The sequence below is a fragment of the Sminthopsis crassicaudata genome, chromosome 3, assembly GCF_048593235.1.
Source record: "Sminthopsis crassicaudata isolate SCR6 chromosome 3, ASM4859323v1, whole genome shotgun sequence".
Lineage (NCBI taxonomy): Eukaryota > Metazoa > Chordata > Mammalia > Dasyuromorphia > Dasyuridae > Sminthopsis > Sminthopsis crassicaudata.
Genome location: NC_133619.1, coordinates 647445665 through 647466091, shown reverse-complemented (window position 1 = coordinate 647466091; position 20427 = coordinate 647445665). Strand labels below are relative to the sequence as shown.

The following is a 20427-nucleotide window of genomic DNA, read 5'->3' as shown; positions in this document are numbered from 1 at the left end:
CTTTGGAATAAAGACTCAGTAGAGACACTGTTGGATCAAAGGATATGCACAATTTGATAGCCCTTTGGGCATAGTTCCATATTGGTCAAAACAGGAAATTTCTAATATGAAATATTCAAATTTCCAGGGAAGGGGCAGGGCCAAGAAGAAAGGGCAATAGACAGCAAAGGGCCATGAAGTTTAGAAAATAAATTGGTCAAAAAAAAAAAAATCACCTCCCCCCCCCAAAAAAAAATAAATCAGAATTTCCCCCCAGTATACAATGGTAGAAGAATAAGGTAACTATCCCTTAGGCTAAATGTCTCTCCAAAGAACCAATTTCTGTGTAATAAAAGGGAGTGATGAGGAGTAAACTGAGGATCTAAACCAAGATGGGTCAGTTCCTTTTCTCTCTCTCCTTCCTTCCCCAAAGTAACCAAGGGCGGGGTTCAGCAGCAAAGGAATTTGCTACTTAATGCTGTATGGAAACAAAGTCTTTATTGATAGTAAAGGGATAGACAGGCATTTGGCCTTCAAGAAGACCCAAACTGCCTGAAAAGGGGGACGCCAGTTGATGGGCATTTGGCTGGTATATACCAAATGCAAAGATTTCATTTTTCAGCCTTCCTTATATACATACATGATGACTAGAGTCATCAAAACAATGTTTGCACAGAGATGTTATCAAAGAGGTTCCAGAGATATTTGTCAATAATACAAGAATTCTCTGTTGTAAATAAGACAGGAATGTTCTTATTATTGTAAATAAGACCAAAATTCTCTATTGTTATCTCCTTCAGTCTCTCCCCAGAAAGGAATCATTAGAATGGGGGCTGAAAACCGAAACTAGCCCAAAGGAAGTTGGAGATTAAACAAGAAATATCAAAGGGGGCTACCACCCCCAACAGGAGCATAGTAATCTAAAAGTGAGTCCCTAGTTCACTGAGCTATATGATATAGCACTTGGAAAAGAGCCGTTGAAATCCTAGCAAAGTATCCGATAATTTCCAGTTTGCCAATCTTATAGTAGTGTAGTTATACTCAGTAATTTGAAAAGTGCAAGAGATGCCCATTCAGATAGATCTTGAAAAGATAGGATTTTTAATAGTGTAATTTGAAAGAGAAGGGAGAATATTTTGTGCAGAGAGAATGTTCTTGCCATCGCATTGAAGCAAAAGAAACCAGTTTATATTCAAGGGAATAGCAAATGGTCTGGATTGGCTAAAGCATCAGGCTCCTGTTCATCTATCCAATCAACAACCATTTGTTAAGCATCTACTATATATATAGCATTGTAGTAGACTTGGGGACAAAGCAAAGATAATTAAAATGATTCTTGTCTTCCTGGAATAACAGTATAATCTATATCTATAGATTTCAAGAGAGTATTAGCTGTATGAAATGCCATGTGAGGCACAAGAAGGCTCAGTTCTATTTGGATGATCAGAATAAATCTCATGGGAGAGTTGTCATTTGAGATAAACTTTAAAGATAAGTACAATTTTAAGAGGAAGGAAGTAGGTATTATTATTCCTATTTTACAGTTGAGAAAACTAAGGCAAACAAGTAAATGATTTGCCTAGAGTCACATAGCTGTTAAGAATCTTATGTTGGGGTAATGTGGGTAGGGCAGCTGGATGGCTCAGTGAATAGAGAACCAGACCTGAAGTCAGGAAGATTTATTTTTGAAAAGGATCAGGTATTCAAAGACATGTATGAATGTGTGTGTGTATAAATATGTATATTTATGCACATATACATATTTATCTATATAATGTAATGTTTACTCATTATTTTGGCTTCATTTTTCATCCCCAGACTTTCCTTTTTCTCTCCATTTCAACTAATAAGAACCAAGATGAAATCCTGCTCTGTCTCATACTAGACCAGTCTATACCCTAAGGGTCCCCCTCCCCAGCCAAAGTACACCCCCTGTCCAGGAGGATGGGGAACAAGATATTCTCTATTGGTGTCTAGAAAAATTTTCAAACACATTGGGTAAAGCCATACAGGCTGCAAAATCAGGCATTAGGTGCTATATGTACCAATGAAATGACATCAAAAACTAAGTGGCCCAGAAATATTTGTAACAAGGAGTCAAAGTTAATCAAACAATGGCTTTCATCTTCCAGATCAGATAAAAGATGGCATCTGGACCCCCCTCCTTTAATGTTTGGTAAGAGCTAGCTCTTTCTGACTTAAAATGAGTATCTTCTAAATAACTTGAATTTGTGATCTTGACTCAAGGAGAGGTAATGATCAGAATCGAAGATGCAATTGTCAACTATCCACACGTCTACATATTAGCCAAAAAGAGAGGATTTTTAAAAAAGTTAGATGCTAAGTGAAATGAACAGAATCAGGAGATCATGGTACATGACAACAGCAAGGTTATATTATGGGGAATGTAAAGATAAGGTGGAGAACTTACAGGAATGTTTAAATTCTTTTTATTCATTTTTTTATTATTCATTATTTCTATGTCTCTGTGATCTGCATAAGTATGGTGTATTAGCCAATATTTACCTAACCTTTAGATATATTTACTTGATCTGAAATGACATTTATCACTATTCAATGTTATCAATATTTAGACTATTAATTGAATGCTGTTAGCTTAGTGATCTAAATTTTGAAGATCTATTGGCACTCATGTCTAACATTCAATTAAGGGGAGAGGGCACCTATTTCTCAATGTTCCCCAACTTATGATGTAATCATTTGCAACAGAAACCTTCCATTCCAATCTCTCCAGATAGCAACAACCCATTAGATGCCTCTCCCTCCCCTTCTCAATTCTCTTACTTGTGATGTAATCTCTTGTATAAAAGCTGTGTATCTTTACTACTTCTTTAGCCCTCCTACAGTGAGCTTATCTTGTGGTTGGACTGCTCATTCTCATAAAATTTAATAATAAACAATCTTTCTGCTTTCTACTTTGACTCATCTCTAAGTAGTCATTTTGGGTAAGGATCGTTTACAACCCTCACAATATGATGATCAATTCTGATAGGTGTGGCTCTTTCCAACAACGAGAGCATGGAGGCCAGTACTAGTACATATATTTTGAAAATAAAAACTTTAATAATAAAAAATAAAAATAAGAAAAGCTAGAATTTGAGAAAAACTGTTAAGGAAACCAACGACTGATCAGTGATTTTATTCATCTGGGGAGCTCCTGGCCCCCTCTTCTGGCACCTTTCCTTTATTGCATGATGCACTATGGTAGCCAGGCTGGGAGGATAGAAAAAGAACCATCCTCAAATCCAGGAGTACTTGAGTTCAGGCCAAGCTCTCCCGTGGCATCCCAGGCCATCCGAAGTGGTTCTGATCTCTACTGGGCCACTGAACCCAGATGGCTCTGGAGGTGACCCTTGCCCAGCCCTCCCTCAACAACAAGATCTGGGAAAAGGCCCCCTTAGGAGTGGGGGTAGGGAATGGCAAGTCCAGAGTGCCCCAGAAATGGGGACAGTTTAGAGTGGGCACATCTGGTCTCCTCAAAGAAGGGGTGAAGGCCTTGGGAGGGGGGACTGGAGGGCGGCCACATGCTGTGAGGAAGAGTGTGGTGGGAGGGTGGGGAGAAGGCTGCTTCTTCTGGGGAATGGCTGGGCCGATGGGGGAGGGGAGCAGCCTGGGGAGTGGGGCCCAGGTGGGCTTCTTTCCCTGTAGTGGAGGCTGGAGGCCTGAGGTGGGATGGGGGGAAGGGGCCTGTGCAGCAAGGCTTTCCAAGTAATGGAGTAGGGCTTGGGAGAAGTGGGTGGGGCCACTAGGTCAGGGCAGGTGAGGCCCCTCCCAGAGATCAGAAAATGCCACAGCAGGACCTTTGGTCACTCCCCCCCCCCCCTCGTTTCCCCGACTTCTCTTCTGGAAGCTGCTTTGGAGGCCAAGACCAGGTAGTTCTGAGGGTAGACCCCCTCACTCCCCTATCCTTTCCATTGAGCCTCCTCTTTCCTGGCTAACATCCTGATCCTCCAGCTGTGGCAGGATCAGGCCTTCCTCCAGATGTGGCTTCTGGGGCTGCTTCACATCCAGGCTTTCCCCCCATCCCAAAGACCTGGGGTGCTATCTCCAGCTTTGCCGTTGGGCAGCTGCCCCATCTTCCTATCCCACCAGAGTATCAGAGGGAAGGAGAGCGCGGGGTCAGGGGTCACTGGGGCTCTGCCTGGTCTCAGTCCACCTGGATCCCTAAGCCCCTTCTGGCTCCTAGGAGGCTGCGCCAGGGGCATGAGGTCAAAGGGAAGAGTTGGGGGGGAGGCGAGTCCTCCTCCTCGGGCCCTCCCCACTGCCTGCGCTGAGAGCACTCTCTCTCTCATTGTGGGCAGCTCCGATCCAGCCTGGGCAGAGGCCCGTCCTCCCTCTCTGAGTACCCAGCCCGGAAGCAGAGCCATGGCCCCCGGCAGCCGGAGCCCCTCGTGCCAGGTGCGTGCAGTCCCCCCGGAGCTGAGCAGCCTGAGCGCAGGGAAGCTTCCTCGGTCAGAGGGAGGGGACCCGGCAGCAGGGCAGGAATCGTCCCCCTGGCACTGCCCCGTTCCTGCCCCTCCCAGGGCTCTCAGCCCCTCTCCTTTGCCAGGTCTCGGGTCCCATGAAGGAGCACCGAGAATGGCTCCCGGGCCAGGCTCGTTCTGTGACACAAACTGTCCGCCTGAGAAACAGAGGAAACCCGCGCCCGCCCTTCGGGACCGCCCCCCAGGGGGGGGACAAGCTGTGATCCTGGGTCCGCTTCAGCGCTGGTTCTCGAAGCCCGCGGAGAGTCCTGGGGGTCTCCGAAACCCTTCGGCGGGTCTCCCGATGCTCGTGAGTTCCGAGTTCTGGGACGATGGACCCCTATGGATATGGCCGCAGAAACAAACCCTCTGCGCTGATCTGCTGGTGCTCTAGGGTCCGGGAAAGCTCGTCCGGAAGTGAGACTAAGGGCGGGAAGCCCGGAGGCAGGGGCAGCGTCCCGGCGTCCCGGGGCCTGGGAAAGGGGCTGGTTACGTCAGGAGCCTCAAACGGGAGGTAGGGGTGGGTGCGGGCCAGCCTAGGGGAGGGGGCAGCCAGAGCCCGAGAGGGGAGAAGCAGCCTGAGGGACGGCGCGCAGCCCGAGTCCGGGCCCAGATCGCTTCTCAGAGCCCGCTGGCTGCAGGCGCCCTGTCACCGCGGGCTTCAACCTCCCGGGGGCCTCCCTGCGTCCCAAAGAAGAGAGGCGTTGGAGCACTTTCCCGGAGGACTTTGAGCTCTGCCTCAGTTTCCCTGCCTGTAAGAATGGGCTGAGGACTGCCCCACGGCTCACGGTGGTGGAGGATCGATCCCTCACCAAGCACTGATTAGGCGCCTTCCGTGCGCCGGGAGTTGGCCTGAACATAGCTGGAGGTCAGACTCCGGACAGGCCCTGCCCTCCTAGAGCGTGAACTCTAAAGGATAGCCCAGAACCGGAAGCAGAAAACGGAGTGGGGAGGACGCCTACGACTGCGGGCCTGGGTGGAGAATTACGTCACTCCCCGCCCCGGTCTCGCCCCTCCTCCTGTGGCCGCTGCAGAACCCCGGAGCATGCTGGGAAACTCGAGATGCGCAGGCGCAACTTCTCCGCCCCTTCCCAGTGGTTGGTTTAGCCCTTTGTTCTTGGGCCCCGCTGGGTGAGTGGGGGGCGGGGAGGACGTGCGGAGGGAGTCAGTGCGCAGGCGCGGCCCGGCTCCCGGCGCCGCAGGGGAGCCCCTCCTCCTTACTCCCCGGGTAGCCCGAAGACACCCGCGGACCCTGCTCGGGTTAGTGAGCGAGGGGGCGTCCAGGCAAGCTTTCATAAAGCTTGCAGTGTGGGAATGCGTGTGCGTGGGTGTGTTCGAGCGTGTGCCAGAGAGGAGGGTCTGGGGCCGCTGCGTAGGTGCATGGGTGTATATATGACGGAGAGGGGCTGTGGGCCGGAGAGCGCGTGCATGTAAATGTGTGATGGCACGTGCGTAGTGCGCGTGCCCCGGTGGGGGAGGGGCTGGTGAGTGTGCCCAAGAAACTGTGATTGCACCTGCGTGGGTGCGTGTGCTGTGATGGGGGAGGGGCTGGTGAGTGCGCCCGAGCCCCAGTGTGAGATTGCACCTGCGTGGGTGCATGTGCCGTGATGGGGGAGGGGCTGGTGAGTGCGCCCGAGCCCCAGTGTGAGATTGCACCTGCGTGGGTGCCTGTGCCGTGATGGGGGAAGGGCTGGTGAGTGCGCCCGAGTCCAGGGGGTGATTGCACCTGCGTGGGTGCGTGTGCCGTGATGGGGGAGGGGCTGGTGAGTGCGCCCGAGTCCAGGGGGTGATTGCACCTGCGTGGGTGCGTGTGCCGTGATGGGGGAGGGGCTGGTGAGTGCGTCCGAGCCCCAGTGTGAGATTGCACCTGCGTGGGTGCGTGTACCGTGATGGGGGAGGGGCTGATGAGTGCGTCCGAGCCCCAGTGTGAGATTGCACCTGCGTGGGTGCGTGTGCCGTGGTGGGGGAGGGGCTGGTGAGTGCGCCCAAGCCCCAGTGTGAGATTGCACCTGCGTGGGTGCGTGTGCTGTGGTGGGGGAGGGGCTGGTGAGTGCACCCGAGTCCCAGGGGGTGATTGCACCTGCGTGGGTGCGTGTGCTGTGGGGGCCGGTTGGGTGCTTGTGCATCGGTGTTTCCCGGTGGGGGCAGGGTGTCTGGGGGAGCGGGGCTGAACCCCCAGTTTTGCATGGGCTTCCCCCTTGGTCCCTGATGGTCCTGCGTGCTCCTGGGAGAGGGGGGAAGGATTTCAGAGCAGCTGCTTCTCCTGCTCGGCCAGTCACCCTGCGTGGGCAGAGAGGGGGTGATAACACTTCTTGGGAGCCCCTTCCCTCCTCCCTGCCCCCAGCCTGGCTGGGTACTGCCATGGGCTGTCACAGCGCCGGCATGGAGTCAGGGAGACCTTGGGCTGGTGGGGGAGGAGGGCCCCAGAACCCCTATGAGTGTGGGAGCGGGAGGGAGGCCTCTGCATGACGTCATCGGGACTCCTCCTCTTAGGGACCCCGGCCTGGAGCAATACGGAAACTTTGTACATTTCTGCCAGTTTCTAAGGGAACCAGCCTTCTAGGGGGAGGGCAGATGGGAGAGTCAGTCTGTGAGCATTTAGTAAGTGCTTGCTGTGTGCCAGTCACTGTGCTCAGCCCCAGGGATGCTTCTGCTGCCAGCACAAAGGAATAGTCTCCTAGCTGAAGTAGCCCAGCTTGGGGGGGGGGGGGGGTTGGGGGCTAGAGAAGACTTGAAGAGCAGCCGCAAAGGGGAAGGCCAGGAAGTGGCCAGTGAGGGGCTGTTGGCCCGGGCCTTTCCCCAGCGAGGACATTCAGAATGCACCAGTGGGAGAAGTGGCCACCACCGGCCTGGTCACGAGGCAGCCGTGGGATGCGGGGGAACGCGTCCCTCGGCATTAGCGCCTTCTGGGTCCACAGGAAGCTCCCCCTTCTCCCAGCACCAGCTTGAGGCCCGTTCGCACCTCGCACTCCCCTCCTGCCTCCATTTCTCAGCAGCCTCTCCTCCTGGAAGTGTTGCTCAGGCCATATTTTTCACCCAGTCGCATTCTTCCTGTTATCTGCTGCCTTTCCCAATTATTTATCTCCTGTCTTTGCCAATTATTTATTAATCAATATCTCCTGTCTTTGCCAATTATTTTAGCGTGGGGCCCACAGTCTGTCTACCTCTACTCTCAGTGGGAGAGCTGGGTGGGATTAGGATGAAATTTAGGGATGGTAGGGTGGAGAGATGGGAATGAGGACTCAGGTGGTGGGGGATATAGAATGGGGTTGGATCTCCTCTCTTTTTGTATGACAATCATTTATGACCTGTTTCCTTGGGCTGGAATCCGGTGCAGAGGAAGATACAAACGTCCAGGAGACACAAATACAAATACATTTCCTGGGCTCCTGCACATACCCTTTGCTGCCTTCTCTAGGAGAATACTGGGTAGAGAAGGGCCTTGGGCTGGGGAGTTGGTCTTTGTAGACCAAAAGGGAGAGGGAAGAGGGGAGGTTTGTTGTAACAAAGGAAGCCAAGACCAGTGGAGAAAGTATCAAAAGTTAGTGTGACCTTGAGTTTCTGCTAAATGGGTTTAACTGATTTTATGCTGTCTTAATTTTATAACTGCTGCATGTTTCCTGAGTTAAAACCCAAGGTAACTTGTTATTCCCACAAGGAATATCGGCCATGTCCTTGTGTCTTATCGTTTTACCTAATCTGACAATCTGACTAGCTCAGTTAGGTCCGCCAGATGCTGAGGGCTCCCATGAAACAGTTAACGTTCCTTAGTAGTCCGAGAGGGGTGGTCACTAGTCCCATGTGGGCACGCTACCTGCTTTAAAAAAAAAAATAACCAGTGTAATCTTTGTCTACCCTGTAACCAATCATATTGTCTTCCTTAACCATGTCTGTATTCCCCAAAACTATATTGAAGATGGTGAGCCCTGCTTTTGGGGTCTTTGATCATTGAGAGAGAGCACCAACCCAATTCATTAGTTGTTGTTGGCCAAATTAACAAACTGATCAATTGTCTCTCAGTTTCCCTTGATTTTCATGCAATACATTGGTCAGGGAAGGGGAGGTTCTCCTGAGTGGAAAGTGAAGTGATGCTTGAAAGGCTGAGGTTGAGTCCCAAGGTCCAGAAGTCAACAGCAGGAGGACTGCAGAGTCTCTAGAAGGGAGGGGTACCCATGGGGTTTTGCCTCCATTGGCTGGTCCCAAACTCCTTTTGCAGCACCTTTCTTTTTGGGCCGTCTGCTTGACTGAAATTCTCGCCACCAAAATTACCTGGACCTCTTTTCATAAAGCTTTTTAACAACTCCATAAAAGTTGCTGATGTTAAGTGATGAGGTAACTCTTGATATGCCGTGTTGCATGCATTTTCCAGGACCTTGGTAGCTACTAAGCTAGAACAAGCTACAGACAGGTCTCCCATGTTTTATTTATCTACTCAACAATGTGATGCACTCCATTAGTAGGTGACAGACATGTATCTGTGTGACAGACACTTCCATAGATGACAAAGAAACACTCTCCTGAGCTACACTACATAAAATTTGCATAGGCCAGTTAGGGCTTATAGGAAGGCTTGCAAAAATCAGGTGAGGGCACTGGGAAAGAAAAAGAAAAAGACTGTGAATTTAGGCTTGGGGTTAGAAAGGTCTTATGGAAGTCTTTAGCTAAGCTGCTTACACAAATCCAAAGAAAATTATCTGCTTCATTAGTCAGGTAGTTAATCAACATTTTCTAATCCCTTATTAGAGATAGAACAGGAAGTAAGTCTGAGTTTTCTTAAAAGTATTGGGGAGGGAAGGGAACCTTCAATACATTGACATAAAAACAGTCACTATAGCAAGGGTTCTCAAACTACGGCCCACCAGCCAGATGCGGCCGCTGAGGATGTTTATACGGCCTGCCTCGTTATGGCAAATGGGCTGAGGGGTGGAGACAGGGTGAGTTTTTGTTTTTACTGTAATCCGGCCCTCCAACAGTCTGAGGGACAGTGAACTGGCCCCCTATTTAACAAGTTTGAGGACCACTGCACTGTAGCATCAAATGGAGTCATTTTCTCAAAAATTCACTTTTGACAACGGTTATCCACTTGCTTTATGAAAGCTTCAGTGGCTACTTTTAGGGGATCTGAATGTAAAAGATGTGATTGTGTTCCCTGAGTTAAAAGAGGGAAGAAATTAGGAAACATAAAGATAGACAGAAAACAGCAGTCAGGTGATAAGGGTTGTGCTAGTTGAGAACTCTTCCCACTCAGAAAGCAGGGCATGAAGGTGGAAGAAAGGGGGGAAGCAGAGAGTGAAGGGTAAAGAAAAGGGGAAGCAGGGCATGAAAGAGAAAGAAAAGGGGAAGCAAGGCATGAAGGGTAAAGAAAAGAGAAAGCAGGGCATGAAGGTGGAAGAAAGGGGAAAGCAGGGTGTAATGTGCTGTTGTCTCCAGAAGCTGCCGATTGCTCTTTGGGAGATCTGCTGTGTCAACTCAAATCTCTGGGACAGATTCTTCTTCCTGTAGAGAGCCGACTTCCCTTCCTGCAGAGAGCAGCCTCAAGTCTGGTCCAGAAACAACTCCCTTTTTCCTCCAGAGCTGCCCTCTTTATCCTCCCAGAGAATGGGCGTGGGATAATGCAAGGGCTTCTGGGAAGAATTACTTCAACCAATGAACTTGCTCCTCCTAAGCATGCAAGCTCTTCCCCAGGAAAGGCCGGAACTAGAGAATTGTCAAGTATTGACTTAGCACTTAGAACCTAATATCTCATTATCTCATTAGCACTTAGTAAGAACCTAACAGCAGGGCATGAAGAGGGCATCAAGGGCCAAGGCTGGTCACTAAGAGTACAGAAGACCATGGAACCTCTTGTTGCCTGACCCAGGCCTACCTGAGACCTGCAAGCACAGGATTTCTAGATGGTAGTATCCCAGTTAACTGCTTGCAGCTGGGGGTCTGCCAGGAGGAGGAGTCCAAAGCAGAGCTTACATAGGAAGTTGGGGCCTTCTGGGAAGCAAAAAAGGCTATAGGAGCCTCAGTGGGCCAAGCAGGATCCAAGAGACCCTCGACACCTGTGGCCTAAAGCCTTGGGATCATTCTTTTGCCCTACTGATAGACTCGGGAACTCGGGCCCCTGTCTTCCTATGCTGCTATTTCTGGTCCCCCCCCATCAATTGTGATGCCATGGCTATGGGAATGCCTTGGTTGTCTCCTAGTTGACCGATTTCCTCTACAAGGAATTTCACATTGCCATTACCAAGGGCTAATGATCCTTTGGAACTCCTCCCTCACTTGTCCATCACCTCCTACTCTCTATCCTGCTCTGGTCTTAAACATTTTTCCATCTAAATAAAAAGACTTCCATAATAAAACTTTGGCAGGAGTCTAACATAAAGGAATGGGCTTTACATTTTGAGGTCTTGGCAGCAAATGACCCTTGGGAAAATTGAAATTCTATTATGATACCATTTGAATTGTAACTCCAGTTCTGATGGGACTGAATTTGTCTTAAATTAAATGACAGTGTTGTCTCATTTAAAATTCCATCTAGAAGTGGAAATCTTCAACATACAGAAGATCCAACTCACTTCCAGTTGATCAATGATGGACAGAAATAACTACACCCAGAGAAGGAACACTGGGAAGTGAATGTAAATTGTTAGCACTATTGTCTATCGACCCAGGTTACTTATACCTTTGGAATCTAATACTTAATGTGCAACAAGAAAATGGTATTTACACACATATATTGTATCTAGGTTATATTGTAACACATGTAAAATGAATGGGATTGCCTGTCATGGGGGGGGGGAGGGAGTGAGGGAGAGGGGGATAATTTGGAAAAAATGAATACAAGGGATAATGTTATAAAAAAAATTTGCTCATGCATATATACTGTGGAAAAAAAATTCTAAATAAAATAAAATAAAATATAATTCCATCTATTCTCCTCTTAGGATAATTGTGACATTTTATTCTCATGCCTTCATGTAAAATGCACTTAAAACTTGTCTTTAAGGCAATAGGTTCAGAATTAAAACATCATTGGAAGAAAATTATACTGATATCTGAATACTGATTTTAGAGTGTCAAGTTGAAAAGTAGATAAAGTAATTTTCTATATAAAATAATTCAGAAGTATATTCAGCTTAACTCATGTTATTTGATTGGCAGGAAGTTTTATTTCAAATCTGTTTTGTCAAAGCATTAAGATTTGTTTTAAATCTGTAACATTGTTTAAATTATGTTCCTAATTTTTCTTTTACTGTGATTTTGAGAAACTTATACAAGAAATTCTATTTGAAAAATAATTTCTAGAAACTGATCTAATTGTAGTGTTAAGAAATTAACTTTTTTTTTTTTTTTTGACCTAAATGTTTTGAAATGAATTAAGCTGTTAGAAAGTGTGGTAACAATGTTTAAAGACTGTTAGGTATGCAATTAGCCCCATTTTGCTTAAAAAAATATTAATAACTTTATATTTGGGAAAAGTACAAAAGACCCTTTAAATTCTACTTAAGTTGGAAGTTCTTTGGAAGTACTTCCTGCTACTTTGAGACCTTTTCTTTGAGTGAGGTCATAAAATCTTGTCACCTGGAAAAGAACTTCCTGGAAAAAAGTAAGTAAGTCTATAAAAATTATAAAATTCCACATAAAATGTGATGTATTCTACTTCTATAAATTTTTTTCATTATAGTTTTTATTGACAAAACATATGCATAGGTAATTTTTCAACATTGACCCTTGCAAAAACTTCTGTTCCAACTTTTTCCCTCCTTCTACCCCCTCCCCTAGATGGCAGTAGTCCAATACTATGTTAAATATGTTAAAGTATATGTTAAATATAATATATTTAATATATATAAATAAATGTAATATTAAATATATAATATATTTATATACATATTTATACTGTTATTTTGCTGCATCCACTTCTATGTTTGAACCAACTCGTTCTCAATTGACCCTGATCTTGATTCAAAATGGGACCTCTTCCATGAATACGCTTAATGGTATCACATCTTGAAATGCCAAAAATAGGAGGAGGGTTCCAATGCCCATGATTTAGGAACTCACTGGTGGCAAATATTGACTATGTACTAGGCACTGTGGCAAGTGTTGGGGGTAAACAGATCCTCCTTTTAGGGAGCACTCTTTCTATTGGGTTTAATCAAGTCATTAAGGCAACAAGTTTTTAGTAAGCATCTGGTGTGGTCCAAGCAAATCATAGGGTCTTGGGTTCCAAGAATGTGAAAGGAAAACAGGAGAAAACTTGCTAACAATTACATACATAGATATATTTCTGCACACAGTCAAAAGCTCATATGTCCAGTGGGCAGAGTTTTGGGCCTGGAGGCAGGAATGCCTGAGTTCAAATCTCAGATACTTCCTAGAGAGTTGGGCTCAGGCTCAACTGTAAAATGGAGGTAGGAGGACCTACATGACGAGAATTATTGTTAGGATAAGATGAAATAATATTTGTAAAGCACTTCTGCCTGGCACATAGTAGGCCCTTAATAAATATTTGTTTCTACCATATAAGATACGCATAGCATAGATCTCGGGAAGTCAAAGAGAAGGTAGACCAAGAAAGGTTTCTTGAGGAAAGTGGAATTTTTTTTTAACTAGTCCAGCTATGTTATTTTATTTTATTTTATTTATTAATTTTATAATTATACATTTTTTGACAGTATATATGCATGAGTAATTTTTTTATAACATTATCCCTTGTATTCATTTTTCCAGATTTTCCCCTCCCTCCCTCTCCTCCCTCCCCTAGATGACAGGCAATCCCATACATTTTACATGTATTACAATATATGTGTGTAAATCCAATTTTCTTGTTGCACGTTAAGTATTAGCTTCCGAAGGTATAAGTAACCTGGGTAGATAGACAGTAGTGCTAACAACTTACATTCACTTCCCAGTGTTCCTTCTCTGGGTGTAGTTGTTTCTGTCCATCATTGATCAACTGGAAGTGAGTTGGATCTTCTTTATGTTGAAGATATCCACAGAAAGTGGAATTTTAGTGGTGACTTGAATAGGAGGTAAAGACAAGGGAGGATGGGAACTGCAAGTGAGGCGTGGGGGAGGAGCAGAGTCCTTGCAAAACCTTGTATTCCAAAATTTTTCTGCTTCAAGGGCTTCTGGGAAGAACCACTTCAACCAATGAGCTTGCTCCTTCTAGGATTCCTAAGGTGTAAACTCCCTTTACAGGTCTGAGCCAGAGAACTGTCAAGTCAACCTGAGTTCTCACCTTGTAATTGTCCAGACAACCTGAGTTCTCACCTAGTAATCCTAACACCTGACCCTGATATCTGTCCATGCTCCTTGACATGCCTCACTGGTTCTGGGATGCTACATCCCCCCACCCCCCATTATCACTGAGCTGCCATGGCGTCAGCTGCAGGGAGAGCTCTGGGTCAGGAGTCATTCTGCCTGGTCTCTTCCATCTCAGCTCCCTTCTGTCTCTTGGGTTTCTGGGGCTTAATGGGCTGGACGAGAAGGAATGAGGGAGGGGAAAGTCATCTTCATGGGAGAACTTGCTCGGGTCTGACCCTCCCTGCTGCCCTCCGTTTTTGATCGGACTGTGTCCCTACAAGTGCCTGGTAGCTCCTCTGAGGCTCTGTTCTCTCTAAATCCCTGTAGCCAGACTCCTGTCTAGGAAGAAGGGGAAGACATCATCCTTGTCCTTCCTCCACCCAGTTTGCAGCAGACTAAGGCCTGGCCCAAGCAGGGAGCCCAGAACCAGAGGACATGGCCCCTGGGACCCAGAGAGCCCTGGCTCAGGTGAGTGCCATCCATCCCCAGTCCTGATCAGCATTCGCCAGTGTGGCCATCTCCATTGATGTGGAGGATGGCCTATGAGCCGCCATCTCTGGCTTGTTTCTGTGTAACCTTCACGTGAAATTGAGCAGTAGCCACACTTTCCCTCTGTCTTCTGTGTTTGAAATATATCAGCGTCACCTTTTTACCTTGAGCCCTGACTCCTCTCCTTGCTCCTCCATTGCTGCCCTCTCTATATATTTGTGGATCCTCATTATGAGGGAAAGGGAAAACTTGTTAGTCCCTGTCCATGGACATCCTGTCTTGGCTCTTCTTGCATGCCAGTCACCCCCCTGTCTCTGCATACCCAGTCTCCTTCCATTTCTTTTCTTCCTTTTCCTTTTCCTTTTCCTTTTCCTTTTCCTTTTCCTTTTCCTTTCCCTTTCCCTTTCCCTTTCCCTTTCCCTTTCCCTTTCCCTTTCCCTTTCCCTTTCTTTTTTTTTTTTTTTTGCTGAGGCAATTGGAGTTAAGTGACTTGCCCAGGGTCACACAGCTAGGAAGTATTAACCCTCCTCATTTCTTGTGGCCAGGCTCTCCCCTGTAGCAACTACAGGTCGAGGAAAACCCCTTCCCATGAGTCTTGTCTGAATAGGGCTGTTCTATGCCCAGCACTGTATCAGTTGTGAGGAGAAAAAACTACAGATAATGGAATAATCCCTCCTCTGAAAAGCTTACATTCTAATAGAGGAGACAAGTAGCCAGAAAACGAGAGAACACTTTCAGGAGAGTGAGGAAAAGCCACTTTATAAGGACTAAGAAGTGATTGTGAGAGGGCAATAGAAAATTCAGACAGATTTTTCAAGGAGTTTGGATAAGACAAGGAAGTGAGATAGAATGGTAGCTGAGTGGGTCGTGAGAATTTAGGGAAGGTTTCCTTAAGAATGGGGCAGACATATGTTTGAATCAGTAGGAACAGAACTAGTTGATAGAGAAAGGTAGAAAATTTGAGAAGAGGGAAAAGTGGTAGAGGTGATTGAGGATGCCCACTACTGGGGAGACAGCACAGGATGAGGGCATCAGATGCCCTTGTAGGTGGTTGGCATTTGCAAAGACAGAGCTCCCACTTTCTTAGAGAATGGAGGAAGGAAGCCCCCAGTAAGGTGACATGAAGAGCTTTTGAGAAGGAGAGAATGTAAGGAGTTACCCAGTATGCATTTAGATAGTGCCTCCTGTGTACCAGGCTCTGTGCCTAGTGGTGGGCATGCTGAAAGAGTGACTATAATGCAAATGAATGACTTAGGAAATAAGTGAAAAGGAAAATTCTTTAAATTCTTGGGAATCTCGAAAAGTCGGAAAATAGTAGTTCAAGTGTTCAGAAATTCAGTAATAGGAAAGGAAACTAAGTGAAATTTGGATTCCAAGTAGTACACAAATAAAATGTTTTCAGGAAGAAACCAAAAGGATGGAAATGTGAAACTGCAGTGTCTGCTCTCAGGGAACTCACAATTTAATGGGGGGAGGTTACAAACAAATAAGCTAGCAACAGATTAATAAGATGTGATTAAAGAAGGAAGGCAGCGGCAGAATGAAGGGGTTTCCTAGACGAGGTGAGATTTTAGTTAAGACTTGAAGGAACTCAGGAGGCCAAAATAGCCCTTTTGGAGAGCCAGAGAAAATCTCCAGAGCCTGGAGATGGATTGATCATCTTTCTCCTGGTATATCAAGGAGGCCTGATGAAAGAGAAAGTGGTAGAAAGTCAGACATATGAAGGTTGAAAAGTAGGGGTTGTCCAGTCTTGGTGGGCTTCTACAGCAAAAGAAATAGCAAAATTCAGTCAGTAGTCGATAAGTACTTATTATGCACCTACTGTGTACTAGCCACTGTGGTAAGGTGTGGGATTTCAATTACCCAAAAAAAGTATTGTCCAGGCCTCAAGAAGCTTACACTTTTTAAGGGGAAAACAGACCAAAGGGAAGCTGAAAAGGAGATGCAGACACTGGGATATAGTGGAGATGTCAGAATTCTGACATAGTGCATCCAGATGAGAAAAGGGGAGATGTGTGACCTGAGCCCTCACTGTCAGTGGAGATTTGCAGGTGTTAGTCTATAGTCTCACCAGAGAGGCAGAGGTAGGGATGAGGTGGATTAGCAAGGCTGAGGAGGTGTTACATGCTGATGAGATTATCCCAGGGATAAGCTTCCAGGAGAAATCCCACCTTAGCAAGAGGTCAGGTGAGAAATCAGGTATTTGAGCTGAACTGTCCAGTACATGACCTTGGTAGAGAATGAAGTAGGTGGGATGATGGAGAAGGAAAGGTTTGCTAGAGGTCTCTTCTGAGCAAATTAGGGTTTCAGTTATAAATTAGTTATCAGTAAAAGATCTATCTTCTTACAGACATTGCTCACATTGAGTAAATTTAATGCAATGAAGAATCGTGACTCAGAAAATGAGTGAAAAGGAAAGTTCTTTAACTTCTTGAGAATCTCAAAAAGTAGAAAAATAAGACTATCAGTAAAAGATCAGCCTTCTTACAGATATTGCTCACATTGAGTAAATTTAATGCAATGAAGAATCGTGACTCAGAAAATGAGTGAAAAGGAAAGTTCTTTAACTTCTTGAGAATCTCAAAAAGTAGAAAAATAAGACTATCAGTAAAAGATCAGCCTTCTTACAGATATTGCTCACATTGAGTAAATTTTAATGCAATGAAGAATGGTGACTCAGAAAATGAGTGGAAAGGAAAGTTCTTTAATTTCTTGAGAATCTCAAAAAGTAGGAAAATAAGATTAATTATCAATAAAAGATCAGCCTTCTTGCAGATATTGCTCACATTGAGTAAATATAATGCTATGAAGAATCGTGACTCAGAAAATGAGTGGAAAAGAAAGTTCTTTAATTTCTTGAGAATCTCAAAAAGTAGAAAAATAAGATTATCAGTAAAAGATCAGCCTTCTTACAGATATTGCTCACATTGAGTAAATATAATGCTATGAAGAATGGTGACTCAGAAAATGAGTGGAAAGGAAAGTTCTTTAATTTCTTGAGAATCTCAAAAAGTAGGAAAATAAGATTAATTATCAATAAAAGATCAGCCTTCTTGCAGATATTGCTCACATTGAGTAAATATAATGCTGTGAAGAATCGTGACTCAGAAAATGAGTGGAAAAGAAAGTTCTTTAATTTCTTGAGAATCTCAAAAAGTAGGAAAATAATAGTAAGCTCTTCAGTTGTTTAGAAATTCCTAATAGCAGTAAAAGAAGAGTGAAATTTAGATTATAAATAGTATGTTAATAAGATGTTTTAAGGCGCCACCCAAATGATGAAAATGTGAACATTTTTATCCACATGAAATAATAGAATGTTTGAAAAAGGGAATCATATTTTATTAGAAATGGAAAAAAATGAAATGGAAGAGCATCAGATGCCAAGGGCATTGGCCAAAACAAGTTCTCCGGGTAGCAGGTTGGCAAAGAGATGAACCTGCCTAAGTATTGGGGTATTTGCAGATCTGGCCACTCTTGTATGTCATTCGTTCATTTGCCTCTTAACTCATTCTCTTGACTTTTTTCCTTTAAAAAACTTTATTTTTATTGATATCCTGCTTCTACTATTCTCTTGACCTTTGATCCCCAATGCCCTTTGGTTTTAGGGATGTGTTTAGATGTTACAATTTTTGTTAATAAAATACCAATATCTGTTTTATGGATTAGCTTGTGTCAGTATCTCTTTTTTGGATCAGCTCAATCTCTGAAGTCAATTAATAGTACATTTTTCTTCATAAATGGAGGAACTCTCCTTTCCCCATTAAAGTGGCTCTTCCTTTTTTTATAAATATTAGACTTCATGGATATATTTCATTATCAAGGGAAAATAATCATCAAGCCAGTGAGCTATAACATCATCCCAATCCCTCACTATCAATCTTCCTTTACTTGAGTGGAGACAGAACCATACCGTTGATGGTGAGCGAGATCTCTTGAGAATTCTTTTCATGCTTTCATCTAGGTAAGAATTTATTTCAGCCTTTTCAGAAATTCATCGGGTCATTCCTTTTTCTTTCCTAACTCTCTTCAGTGATCACCGGTGGTGTTCCTTCCCCACAATACACAGTCTTTCTTCTCCCTCCTACCATAGGGAGAAGCATTTCATAGACAGACGTTTCTCCAGCTCCCCGTGTGATTATCATCACCTCAGATATAAAATGCTTTTCCCAGCATTCCCATGGGCTCTTCATGACTGCTTTCACCTGTTGGTTTTGGGGTTCGTAAAGGTGCTAGAAGTTTGGGGCAGATACTTCTGCACTTCGGTTTTCCCCTCTAAGTTGGTGAGAGCTGGACTAGATGAATTCTGGAGTCTCTCAGCTCTAAATTAAGTGACTTTTGGTGGTTTAGGAGTCGGTGACCTTTCAGGACGTGGCCGTGGACTTCACCCTGGAGGAATGGGGCCTGTTGGACCATTCTCAGAAGGCGCTGTACAAAGAGGTCATGCTGGAGACCTCCCAGAACTTGCTTTCTCTGGGTAAGGACTGTTTCCCCTGGTTATTCAGAATCTGTCATCAAAGGAATATATTTCTTATCTGTTGTTGAACCTTTATCAATATCAATTACTCCAAAGGCTGGGGTCTCCACAGGGTGGTCCTGCTGCCTGCTTTTCTTTTTTTTTGTTTGTTTTTTGTTTTTTGTTGTTGTTGTTGTTTTTTAAATAAAAGGTCTCTGGATTTTGTGATGGAAAGTTGGGATTTGCTTATGTAGCTCCTGAAATTATTTCTCTCTTATTTTACCTAGTTCAAAACTTAAACCAGTCTTATAGAATCTCAGAGATTAACTAGAGCAGGACGTTAAATATTTTTTCCATTTGCAATTCCTTTTTGCCCAAGAAATTTTTTTGCGACCCTGGGCATGTAAGTTCATAAATCAAACATTTACTATTAATAAGTCATAATTTCACAACTCCATATTCAGTTACAGGACCCCTATGGAGTTGTGCCCCATACGCTATACTTAGTGTACACTCTGTTGGAGCTGATTTTTTTCCTAGAAAATCTCTGAAAAGTGCTTTTCCTTGAAGATGGGCAGGGATACCCGTCTGCTTCCTCCTCCTTCCTCGGCGGCTCCTTCCTCCTTCTGGTCTTCAGAGAATTCTTCTGGGTCACGGGCAGCAGGCTGGAGCTCAGGGCTCCTAATGCTGCCTGGAAGAGCAAGTTTATCCTTCCTCTTCCTCATTTCTCTCAAATCCAGCCCAGTGAGACAGCAGGGGAAAGAGCGAGCACTTGTGTCTGCCTGCTCTGGGTCCAGGCTGGTCCTAGGGCCTTTTAGAGATCCTCCCCATTGCTTGCTGTTTTGGTGCTCTGATGATCCCATTTCTGAGATGGCAACGCTGAGGCAGGCGGACTTCACTGCCCCTTCCCGGGGGGAGGCCCCTTTCTGGCTCCAACCCCTGCAGCGAGAGCTGCCTCTAATTTCCAGAGAGCAGAAGCTATGCCATGTGCTGGCCTTCTGGGACAGGTGAAAAAAGTGGAATCTTCTGGTTCCCTATGGTGGCAGGGTCTGTGCCCCCATATCCCAGCAGGGGATTGGCGTCCTTGGAGTGCCCTTTCCCTCCATCCTCATCCCTCCCTTACTCCTTTTTCCCAGGGCTTCCAGTTCTCAGAGAAGATCTGATGTCCCCTCTTCAGCCTGGGAGAGCGGCGGGAGGGCCAGCGCAGGGAGGCCGAAGGAGCTCTGGTCCAGGTGAGTGAGCTGCTGGTAGATGGGGGAGGACCACAGCTCGCCCCAGAGAGAGATCCGACTTCTGGGCAGCGGCCCCTTGGGGAGTCGCTGACTCTCTGAGCTTCCTGGTCTAGAATGCGGCAGAGGCGGTGGACACCTTGGCCCGCAGCTCCTCCCAGGACCCTGACCCTGGGTCCTGGGACTTTGCTGAGAGCGTCCACATGGGGCTGAGGCTGTTCTATAGGCTGATTATTAAGCACCAGCTGTGTTCCAGACCCCAGGAATATGAAGACAGGCTGGGCAGCAGCCCCGCTCCCATACGAAGGCAGGCTGGGCAGCTGTCCCGTTCTCAGGACTTCACAGCTCAGTGGGGAAAGCACCCACCATGGCCAGGATAATCCAGAGAGGGAGGCTCTGAGGCGAAGGAGGCCTGGAGAGGACCCCTTGTAGGAAGAGAGCTTTCACTGGGACCTCGAGTGGAAGGGCGGCTGGAGCATACAGGAGTGTCCTGGTC

At 45.8% G+C, this 20427-nt stretch overlaps 1 protein-coding gene across 4 annotated transcripts in view; it reads left to right on the top strand.

Moving 5' to 3' along the window:
* Positions 1-5627: 5627 nt before the first annotated feature.
* LOC141564566 (uncharacterized) overlaps positions 5628-20427 on the top strand; it is a 76344-nt gene continuing 61544 nt past the window's right edge. For 3 of the 4 annotated variants that reach the window (XM_074307183.1, XM_074307182.1, XM_074307179.1), the window contains exons 1-4: positions 5628-5723; positions 14088-14228; positions 18597-18723; positions 19839-19934. In XM_074307183.1, coding sequence (XP_074163284.1) covers positions 14196-14228; positions 18597-18723; positions 19839-19934 — 256 coding nt within the window. In that variant the 5' untranslated portion in view covers positions 5628-5723; positions 14088-14195. Of the gene's footprint in view, positions 5724-14087; positions 14229-18596; positions 18724-19838; positions 19935-20427 lie in introns of those variants that run through there. The other variant, XM_074307186.1, reaches the window with a different exon arrangement.